Source organism: Sorex fumeus, unplaced genomic scaffold (genome assembly GCF_029834395.1).
Source record: "Sorex fumeus unplaced genomic scaffold, SorFum_2.1 ptg000198l, whole genome shotgun sequence".
Classification (NCBI taxonomy): Eukaryota; Metazoa; Chordata; class Mammalia; order Eulipotyphla; family Soricidae; genus Sorex; species Sorex fumeus.
The window spans coordinates 1,618,724-1,636,357 of NW_026606255.1; the positions used below are offsets into that span (position 1 = coordinate 1,618,724).

General features: G+C 64.5%; 1 protein-coding gene across 1 annotated transcript; it reads left to right on the plus strand.

The window, feature by feature from the left end:
- The first annotated feature begins 1,194 nt into the window (after positions 1–1,194).
- Positions 1,195–15,831, plus strand: TRIM29 (tripartite motif containing 29). The gene is made up of 9 exons (XM_056108190.1): positions 1,195–2,013; positions 7,508–7,603; positions 7,866–8,099; positions 9,784–9,982; positions 11,471–11,569; positions 12,345–12,437; positions 13,261–13,356; positions 15,036–15,112; positions 15,687–15,831. Exons 1-9 carry the CDS (start codon positions 1,195–1,197, stop codon positions 15,747–15,749), a joined length of 1,776 nt encoding a protein of 591 aa, XP_055964165.1. The 3' UTR covers positions 15,750–15,831.
- Positions 15,832–17,634: the final 1,803 nt, after the last annotated feature.

The following is a 17,634-nucleotide window of genomic DNA, read 5'->3' on the forward strand; positions in this document are numbered from 1 at the left end:
AGCCCCTCCGCTGACACCCCCACTGCCCTGTGCTCTGGCTGATCCCTGTCCTGCTTGTGGGGACTGCTCACGCCAAGGTCAGCCAGGGAAGCCATGGTTTGGGGGGCATTAGAGCCTGACTTGGATTGGGGGAACAGGCAGGGAAAACCCCTTCCCGGCACGGGGGCCCAGAACCTGCCGCCCCGGCTACGCCCACCTCCTGCTGTGCCCGGCCAGCCTGGCCCTGCCCAAGGGGAGGCATGTTTGCACACGCGGGCTCTGGGGCTCCCGGCAGCCCTTGGCTCCTCTGCCGGGGTCTTTCCCTGAATGTTTCCTGGAGCCCCACACCTCACTGGGCCTCTGGGGAGGGAGGGGATGGGGGAGGGTCTGGCCTGGCACAGAGGGAGAACGAGGGAGACTGAGAGAGCGCGGCGGGGATGGCCCAACCCGGCCTCCTGCCTGGCTCTGTGCCACTCCTCTCCGTTCCCGTCCCTGGTTCCGCCCGGGTCGGAGGGACGCGTGTGTACATGTGTGTCCATCGGGACTGCTGGCACCTCCCAGTGTCCGGCCTGTCTGGAGATCCTTTGGCTTTCCCCTCTGCCACCACCTGTCGGTCCCGGAGCCCACACGGGGCCGTTTCCTCTGGACTGTCACGGGCGGGTGTGACGCTCGGAGACCCGGTTGCTTCCAAACCATTTGGCTCCAAATCCACCTGCTCACGCACGCCCCTGACTCAGGCTGGGGACCCGCTGATCTGAAATCTGGGACCCCGGCCGGTGTGACCCGGTTCACAGCTGCCGGTCTGTCCTGTGGGCCAGGGACACCTCACCTTTTGCCCTGGGGGGTGGGGGGGCCAGCAGGGAGGACAGAAGCTCTGAAGCGAGTGCGTCAGGCTGACGGGTGCAGCTGGACAGGTTGCTGAGCCGTGGAGAATAATTAAGCGGGTGTGTGTGTGAGGTGGGGGGGAAGGGGGGCAGGAGAGGGGAGGAAAAAAACACTTCTTTCAAAAATCAGGTTGGGTCTGAATGCCTGGGCGCGGCCTGCGGCTCTGAGCCGACTGCTGGCTCTGGGCCCGCCGGGGCCCCTCCTCTCTCTCCTCCTCCCGCCACCCGGGCCCGGAGGTGTGTCTTGGGGCTCCCAGCGGTGTTCCCCACTCCCCGGAGAGACGCCCGCCCGACAGGTCACCCGCCCCGCAGTCCACTCCACTGACCGGCCATGGACACCGCCGCCGCTGCCGATGCCACCAGGAGCAACGGGGCCAGCCCGGAGGCCCGCGAGGCGCGCAGCCCGCCGGGCCCCAGCAGCAGCCCCGAGAGCGCGGCCAAGGCCGAGGGCAAGGACGCCAAGACGCCCAACGGGCACGGCGGCGGGGAGGCGACCGAGGCCAAGAGCCTGGGCAGCGGCGGCCCCAAGGCCGGTGAGGGCAAGAGCGCCCTGTTCTCGGGCGGTGACTGGCGCCGGCCCATCGTCCAGTTCGTGGAGTCGGTGGACGACAAGGCGTCCAGCTACTTCAGCATGGACTCGGGGGAGGGCCGGCGCTCGCCCTACGCCGGCCTGCAGCTGGGCGCCGCCAAGAAGCCGGGGGTCACCTTCGCCGACAAGGGCGAGCTGCGCAAGAGCCTCTTCTCGGAGCCGCGGAAGCCGTCGGTGACCATCGTGGAGCCCGGCGAGACGCGGCGTCACAGCTACCCGCGGCCGGACGCGGGCCCCGGCCTGCGCGCCAAGGCGGCCGGCGAGGACGTGCTGTGCGACTCGTGCATCGGCAACAAGCAGAAGGCCGTGAAGTCGTGCCTGGTGTGCCAGGCCTCCTTCTGCGAGCTGCACCTCAAGCCCCACCTGGAGGGCGCCGCCTTCCGCGACCACCAGCTGCTCGAGCCCATCCGCGACTTCGAGGCCCGCAAGTGCCCGCTGCACGGCAAGACCATGGAGCTGTTCTGCCAGACGGACCAGACGTGCATCTGCTACCTGTGCATGTTCCAGGAGCACAAGAACCACAGCACCGTGACCGTGGAGGAGGCCAAGGCCGAGAAGGAGGTAGCCACCCGCCCCGGCCCCGAGGGTCCGCAGCCCCCTCCCCCCAACACTCTCACCGACTCTGAGATCCGTCTCGCCCTCCCGCGTGCCTGGGTTTCGTCCCTAGGGTGTTTTCTGGGGGACTGATCACAGAGGTCAGGAGAGTTCAGGGCTGGACGGAGGTCCGGGACTCGAGGCCGGGCTGGGGTGGGGGGGGGGCTTCCTCTGCTCCTCCTTTGTTTTTTATTTTATTTTTGATTTTTATTAGTGAATCACCATGAGGTACAGTTGTAGACTTCCAAATTTTTGTGCTTGGGTTTCAGTTATACAATGATCGAGTACCCATCCCTCCACCAATGCCCATTTTCCACCACCACGGATCCCAGTATCCCTCCCACCCCCCATCTCCCCCATCCCACCCTCTGCTCCTCCTTTGGGGGGAGATTTCTTTCCACCCTAGTGGGCTGGTCTTGGGGCAGGAGTCGCGGGCCAGGAGGAGGCTCAGGGAGCGTGGAATGGCCTTTCCAGGCTAAGGGTTTCTTGGTTCTAACTGCCTGTCTCGGGAACCCCCCAGAGGGACCCGTATGCTCGCGTGGCTTTGGGGGGACAGGCTTGGGCCTGTGGGAGGACCCCGGGGGCGGGGGCGGGGACTGGGTAGACACGGGGGTGTCTGAGCCACAGGTGGGCGTTTGTGTGTTTGGGTCTGGGCTACGTCAGCTGTCTGCCGAGCTCTGTCCTGTGATTAGGGACGTGTGGAGGCTTGTGGGCGAGGGCTGGTGGCACCCCTTCTCAGAAGGGGACAGTGGGGTGCCCTGCCTTCGTGCCAGGGGCTTTCCTGTCACTCCCCTCCCTGGTGGTTGCACCTCACAGCACAGAGGGATGAGTTCCAGGGAAGGGAGTGGGGGGAAGGTTCTCAGAGCACCTCATACCCGGGAGCCTCTGAACACCCCAAACTCCAAATGAGAAGGAGGACGGGGTCTGATTCCAGGCTTATTTTTGTGTCCTCCGGAGATTTCAGGGGTGACCAGAGATGTGGTTCAAGCTCCCTAGGGGTAAACTGAGGTCCAGGGAGGAGACTCTCTCTCGTACCCAGCCCCACCTTGCTTGAAGTTTATCCTGGAGGATGGAGACGGGACAACGGCCCAGGACGCCCCCTTCTCAAGGGTGCAGTGGAGCAAATGGAGCAGGGTCCAGGTGGAGGGTCACAGCCCCTCCCCCTCTCCGCCTGCTGCCAAGGAGGGCAGCCCCCCCCGCTGGGGGACCCCCACAAAGCAACACTGTAAAACGGTTCTCTGCTATTTCTGCTGCCCCAGGAGCCTCAGCTATCCTGCCGAGTCCTGCCTGAGTGAGCTTGGCGAGGCTTTCAGGGGTGCCGTGTGTGTGTGTGTGTGTGTGTGTGTGTGTGTGTGTGTGTGTGTGTGATGGGGAGACCTCGGTGGGAGATGTGTGTGTGTGCATGGCTGTGCTGTGTGCTTGCAGGTGTCTGTGTGTGGGGATATGCACGTGTGTGTGTGTGTGTGTGTGTGTGTGTGTGTGTGTGTGTGTGTGCAACACGGAGCGTTCAGGAGGCTGGCTGTGCGGGTACAGGGCTGGTGAGAAGCAGCCATCCGGCCCGTGGGCGGCAGGCAGCTCAAGGTGAGCGTCAGCGCCCACAGCCCACAGTTGTTTGCGAGGAGCCGGCTGGGACCAGGTTGTAGGCGGGCAGGTGAGGCAATCCCGTGGCCCTCTCGGTGGCGGTGACAGCGCAGCCCCGACCTTGCCTCCACCTGGAGTCTCTGAGCAGAGGCTTGTGGGAGAAAGGTCCTGGGTGTGGCAACCCTCCGAGCCGCCGGCTTCCAGCAGTTCCCCGTGTCACCGCCCTGGGCCTGCCTAGCCGGGTGGGGCTGGGGGCTGCTGGGGACCAGGGCTGTGCGCTCAGTGCCGGCCTTGGCACCGGGGAGTTAGTTCCCAGGAAGCCGCAGCCCCCAGAGGCCAAGTAGCTCAGGAGGAGAAGCAGCGGGTGGCCAGGGCTGAGGCTGCCCCCAGCATCCACCCGCCCCACAGTGCTCTCTGCTCCCAGGGGCGTCCCAGGGCCACCTGCAGACCTGTCTTGCCTGGTGGTTGCTTTAACAAAGGTTCTGGGATGTGGTGCAGGGTCACAGGCTCAAGGCCAGGCTTGCCTGCAGGAGGCCCCGGGCTTGATCCCCGAGCACTGTGGGAAGGAGCCTCTGAACACCCCAAGCCCCAAATGAGAGGGAGGACGGGGTCTGATTCCAGGTTTATTTCCACGTCCTCTGGAGATTTCAGGGGTGACCAGAGATGTGGTTCAGGGGTAAACTGAGGCCCAGGGAGGAGACGTTCTCTCTCACCAGCCTGTACCGCTGCCTGAGGTCTCTCTGACATCTCCTGGGATCGGGAACTCCTGCAGCTCTGATTCTTATCCGGATAATCGCTGTCAGGCTGAGAGTACAAATTTGACAATTAACGGCCTCATTTGGCAAATGTCGCCCACAGCCAAGGGCCCCTGTGGGTACTTGGGCTGCAAAGATCCTAGCAAGTGGACGGACAGGCAGGTGTGTGGAGTGGTGTGTGTGTGTGTGTGTGTGTGTGTGTGTGTGTGTATGTTTATGTGTGTGTGTGAGTGTGAGCGTTTATGAATGTGTGAGTGTGTGCATGTGTGAGTGTATGTGTGAGTGTATGTGTGTGAATGTGTGTGAGAGTTTGTGTGTGTGTGTGTGTATATGAGTGTGTGTGTTCATGGGTGCCTCCTTCCTGTGAGGTCTCAGGTGCGTCTGTCTCACCTGGGGGTTCCCCTCTTCCCCTCAGAGAAGGAGGATCTCAAGGCAGGGGGCCGATAAGGGGCCCAGTCCCAGAGAAGAGTGTGGGAGAGGAGGTAAAGGAAGTGTTGAAGGACAGGCCTGGGCAGGGTGGAGGGGAGATGGAGCTGAGGCCCACAGACCCCCAGCCAGCCTGGCAGGGAGAGACGGAGGGCGGGAAGGCAGGGTAGTGCAATGGTCAGTGTCCTAGTGCACTCCAGTTTCAGAGGCTGCTAAGGGGGGCCAGGAGCCTGGCGGCCCCACCCTGTCTGCTTTCTGGGGGTGAGAGTGCCCCACCCACGTCTCCCCGTCTCCCTCGTCCCTGACCAGCAGCGCGTCTGGCAGACAGAGGGGCCCCTCAGCAGCCCCCCATCCCGCTGGGTCCCGTGGGTCTGGTTTCGGGGGCCCCTCCCAGCCTGGCTCTGACCTCCCGGCTTATCCGCCCACGCCACAGACAGCCCGGCTCCACGCTCACCCTGCCCTGCGCGGCAGACAGCCGCACCCCTCCCTGACCTGTGCGGGGTCAGCGGCTGACCCTCCGTCCCGGCTCTGGGCCCCCTTCACCCCTTCCTTGGTGCTCTCCCTCCTCTGCCTGCTCCCCCACCCTGAGAGCGGTCCCCACTCGGTCTTCCCACTCCCTGTCCAGCCCACCCACCGCCCCCACCACCCCCTCCTCCCCTCCTCCCTCCCCTCCCTCCCTCCCTCCTTCCTTCCTTCCTTCCTTCCTTCCTTCCTTCCTTCCTATCTCCCTCCCTCCCTCCCTCCCTCTGTCTTTCCCTCCCTCCCTTTCATCCTTCCTTCCTTCCTTTTTCCCTCCCTCCCTTTCATCCTTCCTTCCTTCCTTCCTTCCTTCCTTCCTTCCTTCCTTCCTCTTTCCCTCCCTCCCTTTCTTCCTTCCTTCCTTCCTTCCTTCCTTCCTTCCTTCCTTCCTTCCTCTTTCCCTCCCTCCCTTTCATTCTTCCTTCCTTCCTTCCTTCCTTCCTTCCTTCCTTCCTTCTTCCTTTCTTCCTATCTCCCTCTCTCCCTCCTTCCCTCCCTCCATCCCTCCTTCCTTCCCTCCCTCCCCTCCCCTCCTTCCTTCCTTCCTTCCTTCCTTCCTTCCTTCCTTCCTCCCTCCCTCCCTCCCTCTCTCCGTCCCTCCCCCCCAGCCCTGCCCCACTCAGCTGCCCCAAGAGGTGGTCCTCCCGTAGGGAAGTTAGACCTACACCTGTGGGCTCTAGGTGATCCGGGGTGCTCTGGGTGGGCTGCTGCCTGGATCCCATCCCTGTGGGGGCATCCTCCCCGTCCTGCTCCCCAGGCCTGAGTCTCTTCTCTCCATCTAGCTTGCTCCTGGGGCTGACCAGGCCGTCTTGGGATGCTGGTGGGGGTGACCAGTGCTCCTCCTCCAGCCCCGTTAGGGTCCTGGTGCGCAGCGGAGGCCCCCTCCCCTCCGCGCCCCGGGCTGGGCTGCTTGGGCCTCCTCCTCTCCAGCCCTGCGTCTGCAGCCCCCCGGGGGCCCCTGCTAGGGGCTCCTGGACCCGCCTGCCGCTCTGATGAAGGAAAGGTCAGCGCAGCACTGCCCGCAGCCAACGTCCGGCCAGAGCTCCCCAGGCCTTTCCTGCAGACTTGGCTGTTCCGGCCTCACAAGATCGGGCTTGTGTGTCCTCCATGCTGGAAGGTTCTGGAGTGTCCCAGTGAGCCGGGCGCCAGCAGCAGAGCTGGGGAGCTCCTGGGCCTCGGGCCTGCTCCTGCCTCTGTGGCAGCTGTTTTTCTGGGGAGGAAAGTGTGGATGTGAGCCTGATGTGCCCACCCTGCCCAGGCCCCGCAGTGAACCCCTGCCTCCCCTCCCCTCTCCCCTCCCCTCCCCTCTCCCTTCCCTCACCCCTCCCCTCCCCTCTCCCCTTCCCTCACCCCTCTCCTCTCCTCTCCCCTCGCCTTCCCCTCCCCTCACCCCTGCCCTCCCCTCTCCCCTCCTCTCTTCCCCTCTACCCTCCCCCTCCTTCCTCCCCTTCCCCTTCCCTCCCTCTTCCCTTCCCCTCCCCTCCCTCCTCCTTTCCCTCTCTCTCCTCCCCTCTCCCCTGCCTTTCCCTCCCCTCTACCCTGCCCTCCCCTCTCTCTCCTCCCCTTCCCTCCACCCTCCCTCCCCTCTCCCCTCCCCCTTCCTTCTCCCCTCTCCCCTCCCCCTTCCTTCTCTTCTCTCTTCCCTCTCCCCTCCGTTCTCCTCTCCCTCCCCTCCCCTCTGCCTTCTCTCCCCTCCTCTCTTCACCCCTCCTCTTCTTTACCCTGTCCCCTCCCCCCTTCTCCGCTCCCCTCCCTCGCCTGGAAGTCCTCCCCGGGGCCTGCAGCCCGTTCCCTTCCCACAAACAGGTTTATGGCCATGCCTGCCCAGACAGAGCTCGGCGGCAGCACCCGCTCCTGCGTGCCACACCGGCCCACGTCATGCCCGAGAAACGTGGCACAGTTACTGCTGGGGACACGCCCGGGGTGGAGCTGCCCCCTCCCTCCCTGAGCTTAAAAGAGCACCCCCCCCCCATGCTCACCCCCAGGACGAGGGAAAGGAGGGAGTCCATAAGGGAGAGAGCTTTTCTCCCTGGGGCGGGGAGCAGACAGAGGCTTCAGCCACATAAGGGGCGTCTGGACGTCCAGCGTGGGGCGGCTCTGGGGCTCGGCTCTGGGGCTCCCCGTGCAGAGGGGCCCAGCCCACCCTGAGCGCCCACCCTGAGCGCCCACCCTTCCCGCAGACGGAGCTGTCCCTGCAGAAGGAGCAGCTGCAGCTCAAGATCATCGAGACAGAGGACGAGGCCGAGAAGTGGCAGAAGGAGAAGGACCGCATCAAGGTGGGCTTCCCGCAGCCCGCGTCCTCCTCCCCGCCCTGGCGCTGCCCCTGGGCCCGCAGATCCGCTCGTGAGACCCGAGAGGCCCTGTGCCCGCCCCGTCGCGGGCCCAGCCCCACGCGCTAGGCCGGGTCCCTCAGTCTGAGCGCTGAACCCACTGTCCTGCCGCTGCTCCTGCGGGCGCAGTCCCAGGGGGCCCTGAGGTGGCGCGGCAGGACGGGGTCTGGGGTGGCGCCGCGCTAAGAGGGTCCCGCGCTGTCCCCAGAGCTTCACCACCAACGAGAAGGCCATCCTGGAGCAGAACTTCCGCGACCTGGTGCGCGACCTGGAGAAGCAGAAGGAGGAGGTGCGGGCGGCGCTGGAGCAGCGCGAGCAGGACGCCGTGGACCAGGTGAAGGTCATCGTGGACGCGCTGGACGAGCGGGCCAAGCTGCTGCACGAGGACAAGCAGACGCGCGAGCAGCTGCACGGCATCAGCGACTCCGTGCTGTTCCTGCAGGTACCCGCCCGCAGCCCCTTGTCGTCCTGCCGCCCCCTTCTGCCGCCTTCCTTGCTTCACCCTTTCTTCTTTTGACCTTCCTTCCCTATTTCCTTTCTCTCCTCCCTCTCCCTCCCTCCCTTCCTTCCTTCAACTCTTCCTTCCTTCCTTCTTTCCTTTCTTCCTTCCTCCCTCCTATCCTCCCTCCCTCCTCCCTCCTCCTTCCTTCCTTCCTTCCTTCCTTCCTTCCTTCCTTCCTCCCTCCCTTCCTCCCTCCCTCCCTTCCTCCCTCCCTCCCTCCCTCCCTCTTTCCACCTTTCCTACCTACCTATCTTCTTCCTTCCTTCCTTCCTCCCTCCCTTTCTTCCTTCCCTCCCTCCTTCCTTCTTCTTTTCCTTTCTTCCTCCTCCCTCCCTCCCTCCCTCCCTCCCTCCTTTCTTCCTTCCACCCTTCCTTCCTTCCTTCCTTCCTTCCACCCTTCCTTCCTTCCTTCCTTCCTTCCACCCTTCCTTCCTTCCTTCCTTCCTTCCTCTCTTCATTCCACTTTTCCTTCCACTCTACCTTCTTTCCTCCCTCCCTTTCTTCCTTCCTCCCTCCCTTCCTTCTTCCTTCCTTCCACTCTTCTTTCCTTTCTCCCTCCCTCCCTCCATCTCTCCCTCCCTCCCTCCATCTCTCCCTCCCTCCCTCCCTCCCACCTTCCCTTTTTCTCCTTTCTTCCTTTCTTCCTTATTTCCATCCATCCATCCAATCATCATTCCTTCCTCCTTTCCTTCTTTTTACCCTCCTTTCCTCCTTCCCTCCCTCCGTCCCTTCTTCCACCCACCCACCCATCCGCCTATGAAACTCTTCACGCATCAGCCACCTACCCAAACATCTCCCCACTGATGTCATCCATCCGCTCCATCCACTCCTGCGCCCGGTGACCCAGCTCTCCGCCATCCACCCATCCATCTCTCACCTACTCACCTAAGCGCGTCCACCTACTCAGTGCGCCGAGCCATCCCTCCGAGTCATCTCCCTCCCTCCTTGGAAGCTGGCATGTCACCTTGTACCAGCATCAATAGTTGCGCTGTCCCCCACAGTGTCAGACTTGGGGGGGGGAGTGCTGTAACCTGGGTGTCTGCCGGGTGGTTCTTATCCTGGATCTTGTCTGTCTTTCCATCCCTCCCTGCTTCTACCTGCTCGGGTGTTTGGGGGTATTCATGCATGCCCGGTGCTCTCCTAGGTGCCGTGGAGAATAGAGAAATAGGAAACATGTTTTTTGCCCCCAAGGAGCAGCAATCCAGAGGGAAGATAAGGCATAGGCAATTAGAGGACAATGGAGGAGGGTGTGTAATTAAATGATAAAGCGTCTGGCTGGGGAGATAAGGGCAGGAGCTCGGAAGGGCAGCAGGCTGGGGCCTGGGCCACCCGGGGAGGAGGAGAAGGAGGGGAAGAGGAGTTCAGTGGACCTGAGGCCTGGTGGGCCCTGAGCAGGAGGCGGGGTGCACCAGTGAGGGGAAGGGCAGAGCAAGGTCCAAGGAGGAGGGGGAGGACGGAGCTACCTCCAGAGGGACCCAGACGAGTCATCTTCCCTCACAGTCCCAGCCCAGGTTCCCCGGGTCTTAGGACCCTCCCCTGAGCCTTGGGGTGTGCGAGATGCACTGGGGGGGGGGGGGGGGCGGGGGTTCCCAGGCAGGTGACGGCTGGTCTCCTCTGGCTGCAGGAATTTGGAGCACTGATGAGCAACTACTCGCTCCCACCGCCCCTGCCCACCTACCACGTCCTGCTGGAGGGTGAGGGGCTGGGTCAGTCGCTGGGCAACTTCAAGGATGACCTGCTCAACGTGTGCATGCGGCACGTGGAGAAGATGTGCAAGGCCGACGTCAGCCGCAGCTTCATCGAGAGGAGCCACATGGAGAACGGTAGTGGGCCGGGGAGGGGACTGGGGATGGGGAGAGGACTGGGGCCCTGAGGAGGGGACTGGGGCCCGCAGGAAGGTTCTGGGGCCCTGAGGAGGGTACTGGGCCTCAGAGGAGGGTATTGGGGCCCAGAGGAGGGTATTGGGGCCCTGAGGAGGGTACTGGGGCCCGGAAGAAGGTACTGGGGCCCTGGAGGAGGATACTGGGCCTCAGAGGAGGGTATTGGGGCCCAGAGGAGGGTACTGGGTTCCGGAGGAGAGTACTGGAGCCCAAAGAAGGGTATTGGGGCCCAGAGAAGGGTATTGGGGGCTCAGAGGAGGGTATTGGGGCCCGGAGGAGGGTATTGGGGTCCGGAGGAGGGTATTGGGGCCAAGAGGAGGGTATTGGGGGCCCCAAAGAAAGGTATTGGGGCCCAAAGAGAGTATTGGGGACCAGAGGAGTGTATTTGGGCCAGGAGGAAGGTACTGGGGATCCAGAGGAGGGAACTGGGGCCTAGAGGAGAGTACTGAGGGTCAGAGAAGGGTACTGGGGGCCAGAGGAGGGCATTGGGAACCGGAAGAGGGTATTGGGACCTAGAGGAGGGTATTGGGGCCCAGAGGAGGGTACTGGGGCCCGGTGGAGGGTACTGGGAGCCCGAAGGAAGGTACTAGGGCCTGGAGAAGGGTATTGGAACCCAGAGGTGGGTATTAGGGGCCTGAAGGAGGTTACTGGGACCCCAGAGAAGTGTACTGGGGGTCCAGAGAAAGTATTGGGGGCCCAGAGAAAGGTAATGGGGCCCGGAGAGGGTATTGGGTGCCCCACAGGAGGATATTAGGGCCCGGATGAGGGTATTAGGGGCCAGAGAGGGGTATTGGGGCCCAGAGAAGGGTAGTTCAGGACTGCCCAGTTCAGATGCTCAGTCCCTGCCCCCTGCCCCCGCCCTGGGCTTGCCGTTGGCAGGGATGGAGCCCCCACACCTCACTGGCTCTGAGGCCTCCCCGCGTGGTGTGTGCCATGGGTCAGCCTCGGGTAAAGCTCCACAGAGTCCCACGGAAGCTCAGATTCCCATGGGGGGGTGGCGTCTTGAGAGGATGGGGTGGTGCTGGCCTGTCTTGGCTGCGCTGGGCAAGGTTGAAGCCTGAGGGGCACTGGGACCCACCCATGGAAGACCCCCCAGCCCATGAGAGCACCACCTCCCACAACCCTTCCCAGCCAACCAGCCCAACTTGGAATCTGCCCTTCCCCCCGAGGATGCAGCTGGTTCAGGACTTGAACCCCAGCTCTGCCTGTGGGACCTAGGAAAGCGGCCCCAGTCCCCTGTCTGTCTCGGCGACCCCAGAGGCTGCTGAACAGAGAAATAAGAGCGGACCTCACAGGGGCCAACCGAGGTGCAGACACCCCAGGGCCCAGATGTGGGCCCTGAGCCCTTCCTCTGAGGGGGCCAATCCCTGGGTTGGGAAAGGGAGAGCCAGTATGCCTTGGAGCAGTCCCCTCACTTGGCTGTGTCCCCAGGGAGTGACCACCGCTACATGAACAGTTACAACAGCTACAGCAGTGAATGGAGTGCCCCAGAGACCATGAAGAGGTACTCGATGTACCTGACACCCAAGGGTGAGTCAGCCTGCCCTCGGCTGGGGGGCTTGGGGTGGGTCTGCCTGCCCTCAGACACATATGCACACGTTTATATATGCACAGACGTGTGTACATACACACATATGCAAGCACACACAGAGACATGGGTGTGTGCAAATGGTGGGAGGGACTGAGGGGCCCCAGAGGTGAGCTCAGGAGACAGGAAACTCTGCCCCACTCAGGTTGGGCTACTGGGGGAGTCCGGGCAGACAGGGACCCTCCCCCCACTCTGCCTGTGGGAGTCAACACCCTGCACGGGTGCAGACAGCTGGGGTGCCCTGGGCTGGCCTGGGTCAGGCGGGACGGTGGGGTGAAGGGACAGGTTTCTGCAATGCCCCCTGTGCTGGTGTCAGGAGGGGTCCCTGCCCTGAGAAGGGGCTGAAGGCAGGCCAGGAGGGGCCAGGAGAGTGAAGGTGCCTGTCCTGGGAGTCTGGGGGGGCGGCACCTAAGGGAGACACAGGCCTCGGGGGGTCCCCACACCGCTGCCCCTGCTGGCCCCCGCCCTGACTGGCACCCCTGGCCCGTGCACTGGTGACCCTCGTGGCTGCTGTGGGTGCCCACCATCCTAGGTCTCCAGGACTGCGTCCGGGGGATAGGGGTCCCGCCTCTCGGAGGGGGACCCGGGATGACTCAGGTCTTGCACTGGACCGTAAGGTGCTTCTCAGAGCCAGCAGCCAGGCCCCGGGAGGTGCGGGGCAGACTGGGCAGGAGCCGGAGGGCCCTGGCCTCGAGTAGCCCCATTTCTGCCCCACAGCCGGAGCCCGGACGTCCTACCAGCCCGGGTCGCCCAGCCGCCTCTCCAAGGAGACCAACCAGAAGAACTTCAACAACCTCTACGGCACCAAAGGTGGGCGCTGGGGTGGGTGCAAGCACTCACACGTATGTGACTGTGCGGGTGCGTGTGGGAGGAGTATGCGTGGAGGTGCTAGTGTGCATTCTGCGTAGGAATGTGCATGTGTGACGTCACCCACGGGCAGGGCAGTGGGATGCGCCTCAGCCCCTGTTCTCCCCAGGGCTCAGCAAGTACGGAGGCTCGGGATCTCCCTGACAGTCCAGTGCTGAGTTGGACCAGGCCACTGGGGTTGGACCACATGTACCTACGGCCAGAAACAGGGGGCCTGGGCGTGGTCTGTGCCCCTGAACCTGCCTGTGGGCGTGGCCAGTGCCCGAGCCCCGCCCGTGGGCGTGGTCTATGCCCAGAGTCCTGCCCATGGGCGTGGCCTGTGCCCCTAGGCCCGCCTGTGGGCGTGGCATTGCCCTGCTAGTCCCGTGGTGAGACCTAGCACCGGACCCACCATGAGGACGGGAAGGACATGGGGGGCTTGTGAGGATCCTCCCTGTGAGATCAGGTTCCTGAGGAGCAACAGTGCCCCGTCCCCCCAATTCACGACAGGCAGCCAGAGGTGACGCAGCATCAGCCTCCCAGCACCTGAGTCAGCTAAGGGGGCAGCCCCCAGACAGGGGTCCAGCCGTGTGGGTGGCTCAGCCTGGTAGCGGGGACAGGGGTCCTGCGGGGGCCCCACCATTGTGTGTGTGTATGGACACAAGGGCCAGCGGGCTGGGCAGGGCCCCACCACTGTGTGTCTGCATGGATAGCAAGCAGGCGGTCTGGGGGGCCCCGCGGCAGCCCCTGGGGTGTCGGGGCCCCTTGCTGACACTCTGGTCCGTAGGGAACTACACATCGCGCGTGTGGGAATTCTCCTCCACCATCCAGAGCTCTGAGGACTCACCCCCCGTCCAGGGGAACTCCTCCTTCTCCCTGAAAGGTGAGCCCCTGCATCCGAGCCTGGGGTGCACCCCCTCCCTCCCTGCCACAGAGGCTCTTCAGCCTCACCCCCACACTCCTCCACCTCAGCTCCCACAATGCCAGGGCTGCTGGGGGTGGTGGGGGCAGGTGGTCTCAGGCTCCCGGGGGCCACCTGTCCCCCAAACTCTGAGACAGGCCAGTGACTCAGAGGGTTGGTCTCCTGTGCCCTGGGCTGGGTGATGGGAGCAGGCTGGAGCCAGACCCCAGGGGACTCATGTCTCCTTGGAAAACCGAGGTGCCCTGGGCTGGGGCTCAGTCGGCCTGCCCGTGGGGTCCCAGATTCAGGCCCAAAGGAAGGGTAAATGGGTCGAGCGACAGAAGGTGGGGAGGGTTGACCCGGGTTCAATCCCTGGTATCCCATATGCCCCCCACCAAGCATGCCAGGAGTGATCCCTGAGTGCAGAGCCAGGAGTAACCCCTGAGCATCACTGGGTGTGACCCCCCAAAAAAAGTAAAAAAAAGAGAGAGGCTGAGCAGGCTGGAGTGGGCAGCTGGGGGACACGCAGCCCCCCAAGGGGCACTCAGGCTGCAGACCGAGGGCTCTCATAACAGGGGCCAGGGGAGGGGGAAGGGGCTACCACCCGGCTGCCAGCATGGCAGCCCGACGGCCACTCCAGCAGTCCCAGGAAGCGGGACAGGAGACAGTCCCCAGTGTGGCCAGGGGCGCCTGCACACCCAGCGTCCCCCTGGGGGAGCCCCCGGAGGAGGCAGCGGCCCCTGGGCCAGGCGCCCCCAGGTTGCTGACGGCCCCTCTCTCCCGCAGGCAGCGGGAAGGGCCCCTATCAGCTCAGCACCCTGGGCCGGGCCACCGCGGAGGTGTCCAACCCTCGGGAGCGCGGTGGGCCGCTCAGAGACCACACGGGTACCTGCCTGACCCTTGCTCCCGGGGCTCGTGGCCCCCAGACCCCCCTGGCTGAAGGGTGCTGCCGCACTGCTACCCTCCAGAACCCTGCCCGCTGAGCTAGGCTGCCCACCCCTTCCTGCGGCTCCCCAGGACCCCTGGGCCCTCTCCGGAGCAGCGGGTGAGATCCACTGGTTTCTCATCCGCGTCCTGTATCTGTCCTCCCATCCCCCCAGCTGTGGGGACATGGGAAGGAGCCCCTCATACTCCCCTGACCCCCAACCCCACACCTATATCTTCTGACATGGAGCCCCCCTTGGCGGCTGCCTGAACCCCAACCCCATGCAGGCTCCAGCGAGCTGAGCAGGGTCCCCAGGAGGGGGGCTGGCATCATGTGGGTGCTGGCTGGGCGTGGCCTCATGCACGGGCAGCTAGGGGCTGGGGCGGGGGTGCTGGGGGTCTGGGCAGGGGTGCTGGGGGCCCGAGCAGGGGTGCTGGGGGCGCTATGCTATCTGCAGGGAGGCAGAGGAAGCTCGGTAGCAGGGCCGGGGGGTTCTCAACCTGAGCTAGGGTGACCTGCTCCCAGTCCCCCTGGCCTGCTCCTCCTCCTTCTGTCTGTCTGACTGCCTCCTCCCTTTGGTCGGCACCCCCAGGATTTCCTGTGGTGCCCCTGGCTCTTGAGGGGCCGTGGAGCTTGGTGGCTCTTTGGAGAAGGATGTGAGCTGCCTGGTGCCTGCGTGGGGCAGCAGCCCTGCCCCCCTCACCCCCGACTCTCACCCCTGACTCTCACCCCTCAGGCTACCCCTCCCTCCTGCGGAGCCAGAGCCCCAAGGCCCAGCCCCAGACTTGGAAATCTGGCAAGCACACCATGCTGGTGAGTGAGGGGCCCCGCGAGAGCCCACTGGGACAGGCATGGCCCTCCCCACCCCCACTGTTCCTTCTTGTGTAGGGCCCGTGGGAGGATGGAGCGAGGAGCTGGGATGAAAGGGCCTGAGCATTCAGCCAAGATGGGCCTGACCTGAGCACCTGCATTCAGCCAAGGGTGGGCCTGACCTCAGCACCTGCATTCAGCCAAGGATGGGTCTGGCCTGAGCACCTGCATTCAGCCAAGGGTGCTGGAGAGACCGGGGCCAGGCTGTGGGGGCCCAGTGAGAGCCGGGTTTGTCCATCTGTGTAAACGTGGACATAAGAACCCCTCAGGCGAGGGTCCTGGTGTGCCCTGAGTGGGTTTCCTGCAGAGCAGGAAGGGGGGCACTAGGGGGTGTGGGGGCTTCTGTGAAGAAACCACTTGGATGAGGCTCAGGTCATGCCCGCGACTGGCTGGATGGAGTCTAGGTCGGGCTTGAACCCGGGACCAACCCTGGGCAGAGAGCCCAGGGGTTAGAGCGCAGGGCTCAGGGGTGTGGGAGCGCCGTCTGGGGTGCCCTGACGCTTCTGTCCCCCCGCAGTCTCACTACCGGCCGTTCTACGTGAACAAAGGCAACGGCATCGGCTCCAACGAGGCGCCTTGAGCAGCCGTGCCCGCACCCGGCCCCAGCCTGCCCCCCGCTCTCGCCTGCTCAGCTCCTGCTCTCGGGCCTGCTCTACGCTGGACACTGGTCGTCCCTGGCCAGGGGCGGGCCACCTCCTGCTGGGCCCCCCTCTGCTTGCTGGCAGGCTGGGTACCGGGTGCCCAGGCCTGCGGGTCACTGCGGGGCGAGTGGAGCCCGTCACCTTCCAGTGGGCCGCCCCTCCCCCAGCTGCCCATCGAGAGGATTCAGAATTGGGGGCCCCAGTGCCCGCCTGGCGGAGCTGCCCCCCCTCTGCGGGGAGTCCCCGTGGGTCCACATTGCACTGCCGGGCCTGGGGACTCACTGTGTCTCCCTCCTCCGAGTCACCCCGACTTTCCGGGGGGGCCCGGTGCTGGCCCCGGAGCTGAGGGTCTCCCCAGCCTCCTCCTTCCTCTCACTGCCCCTTCGTGGCCCCAGGCCTGGGGAAGAGACCAGATGCAGGGCTGTGGGGGGCGGTGGCCAGCTTGCAGGGGTGAGGGGGCAGGGAAGGGCGTTCTGCTTGGCACCCCCCTCCGGAATAAACTGTTTATCACTCCCTGTCGTGTGTGACCTGTGTCTTCCTGGGCCCAGGAGAGCGTGCCCCCTTGCCCTCCCCCAGTGATGCCTGGGGACCCCCACATCCTCATTTCCCGCTGAGTGCAGGGGTGCATGGTTGCCAGGCCTTGGCCAGAGATGAGCAGCAGAGGGAGGAGGGGGGTGGGGAGCAGCGGGCCCCCAGGTCGGCCTCCCCAAGGGAGCCGCTCTCCCAGTCTGAGTGCAGGCTGACCAAGGCTCCCACTGAGGGTCTCGGCCAATGATGGGATCCGGGGGAGCAGCCCTCCTGTTTTTTTTCCCATTTTGGGTCACACCCGGCAATGCCCAGGGGTTACTCCTGGCTCTGCACTCAGGAATTACTCCTGGCGGTGCTCAGGGGGACCATCTGGGATGCTGGGGATCGAACCCGGGTCGGCTGCGTGCAAGGCAAACGCCTTACCCGCGTGCTATCACTCCAGCCCAGCCCTCCTGGTTTGAGAGTCCAAAGAAGCAGGTGAGGCCTCCTGTCCCATGAACCTGGAGCAGCCTGTAGGGCAGTCAGAGACGGCTTCCTGGAGGAGGTGAGCAAGCAGGGAAGAAGCTTGGCCAGGATGGAGGGAGCCAGGGTGCCTCCTGGAGGTGGGAGCTCAGGGCGCTCTTCCTTGCCCCATCAGCTGTGTCCCCCACCCCCAGCTGGTTCCTGCTGTCTCTGGGCTGACCGCCCCATCTCCCTGGACACTTCTCCTGGCCTTCCCGAGCTGGTGTGGATGGAAGGAACCGGACAGCTCAGGGCTCCGTACAGGGGTGGTGGGGACCCCCCATTCCTGAGGCCCCGTCCCACGGGCCCGGGACCCCATCAGAAAGGTTGCGGGATCCCCACACTGCCTGTGCTCTCTGGTCTGGCCCGCGGGTCCACCCCCGTCTGTGGTGCCGGGACCCCCAGACCGGGCTCCTGTGGACAGGCGTCGGAGGGGGCACGGAGTGAGCAAAGGCTGCAGGGAGCAAATTGTCCCTGCGGGGGGCGTGGGACGTCCACGGCCGAGGGCCATGCTGTGGAGCCGGCTGGTCCGGCCGCCCCGGCCCAGCTGTGACCTCGGCCCAGCTCCAGCCTCTGGAGCCTCCGCCAGGCCCGGGCCTCCTGGGAAATAAACAGCCGCACACCTGGCAGGGCACGTGCTCCCTAATTGGGACAGGAAAATATTATTGTTGTTGAACTGGCAGCAGCCGCAGCAACAATGTCCCCGCGTGGGACACAGCCTGATTTTCTCGTCCTCCGGAGCCTGGGGCCTTTGCACAGGAAGGTGTGGGGGCCGCTGGACCGTCCCCACCTTTC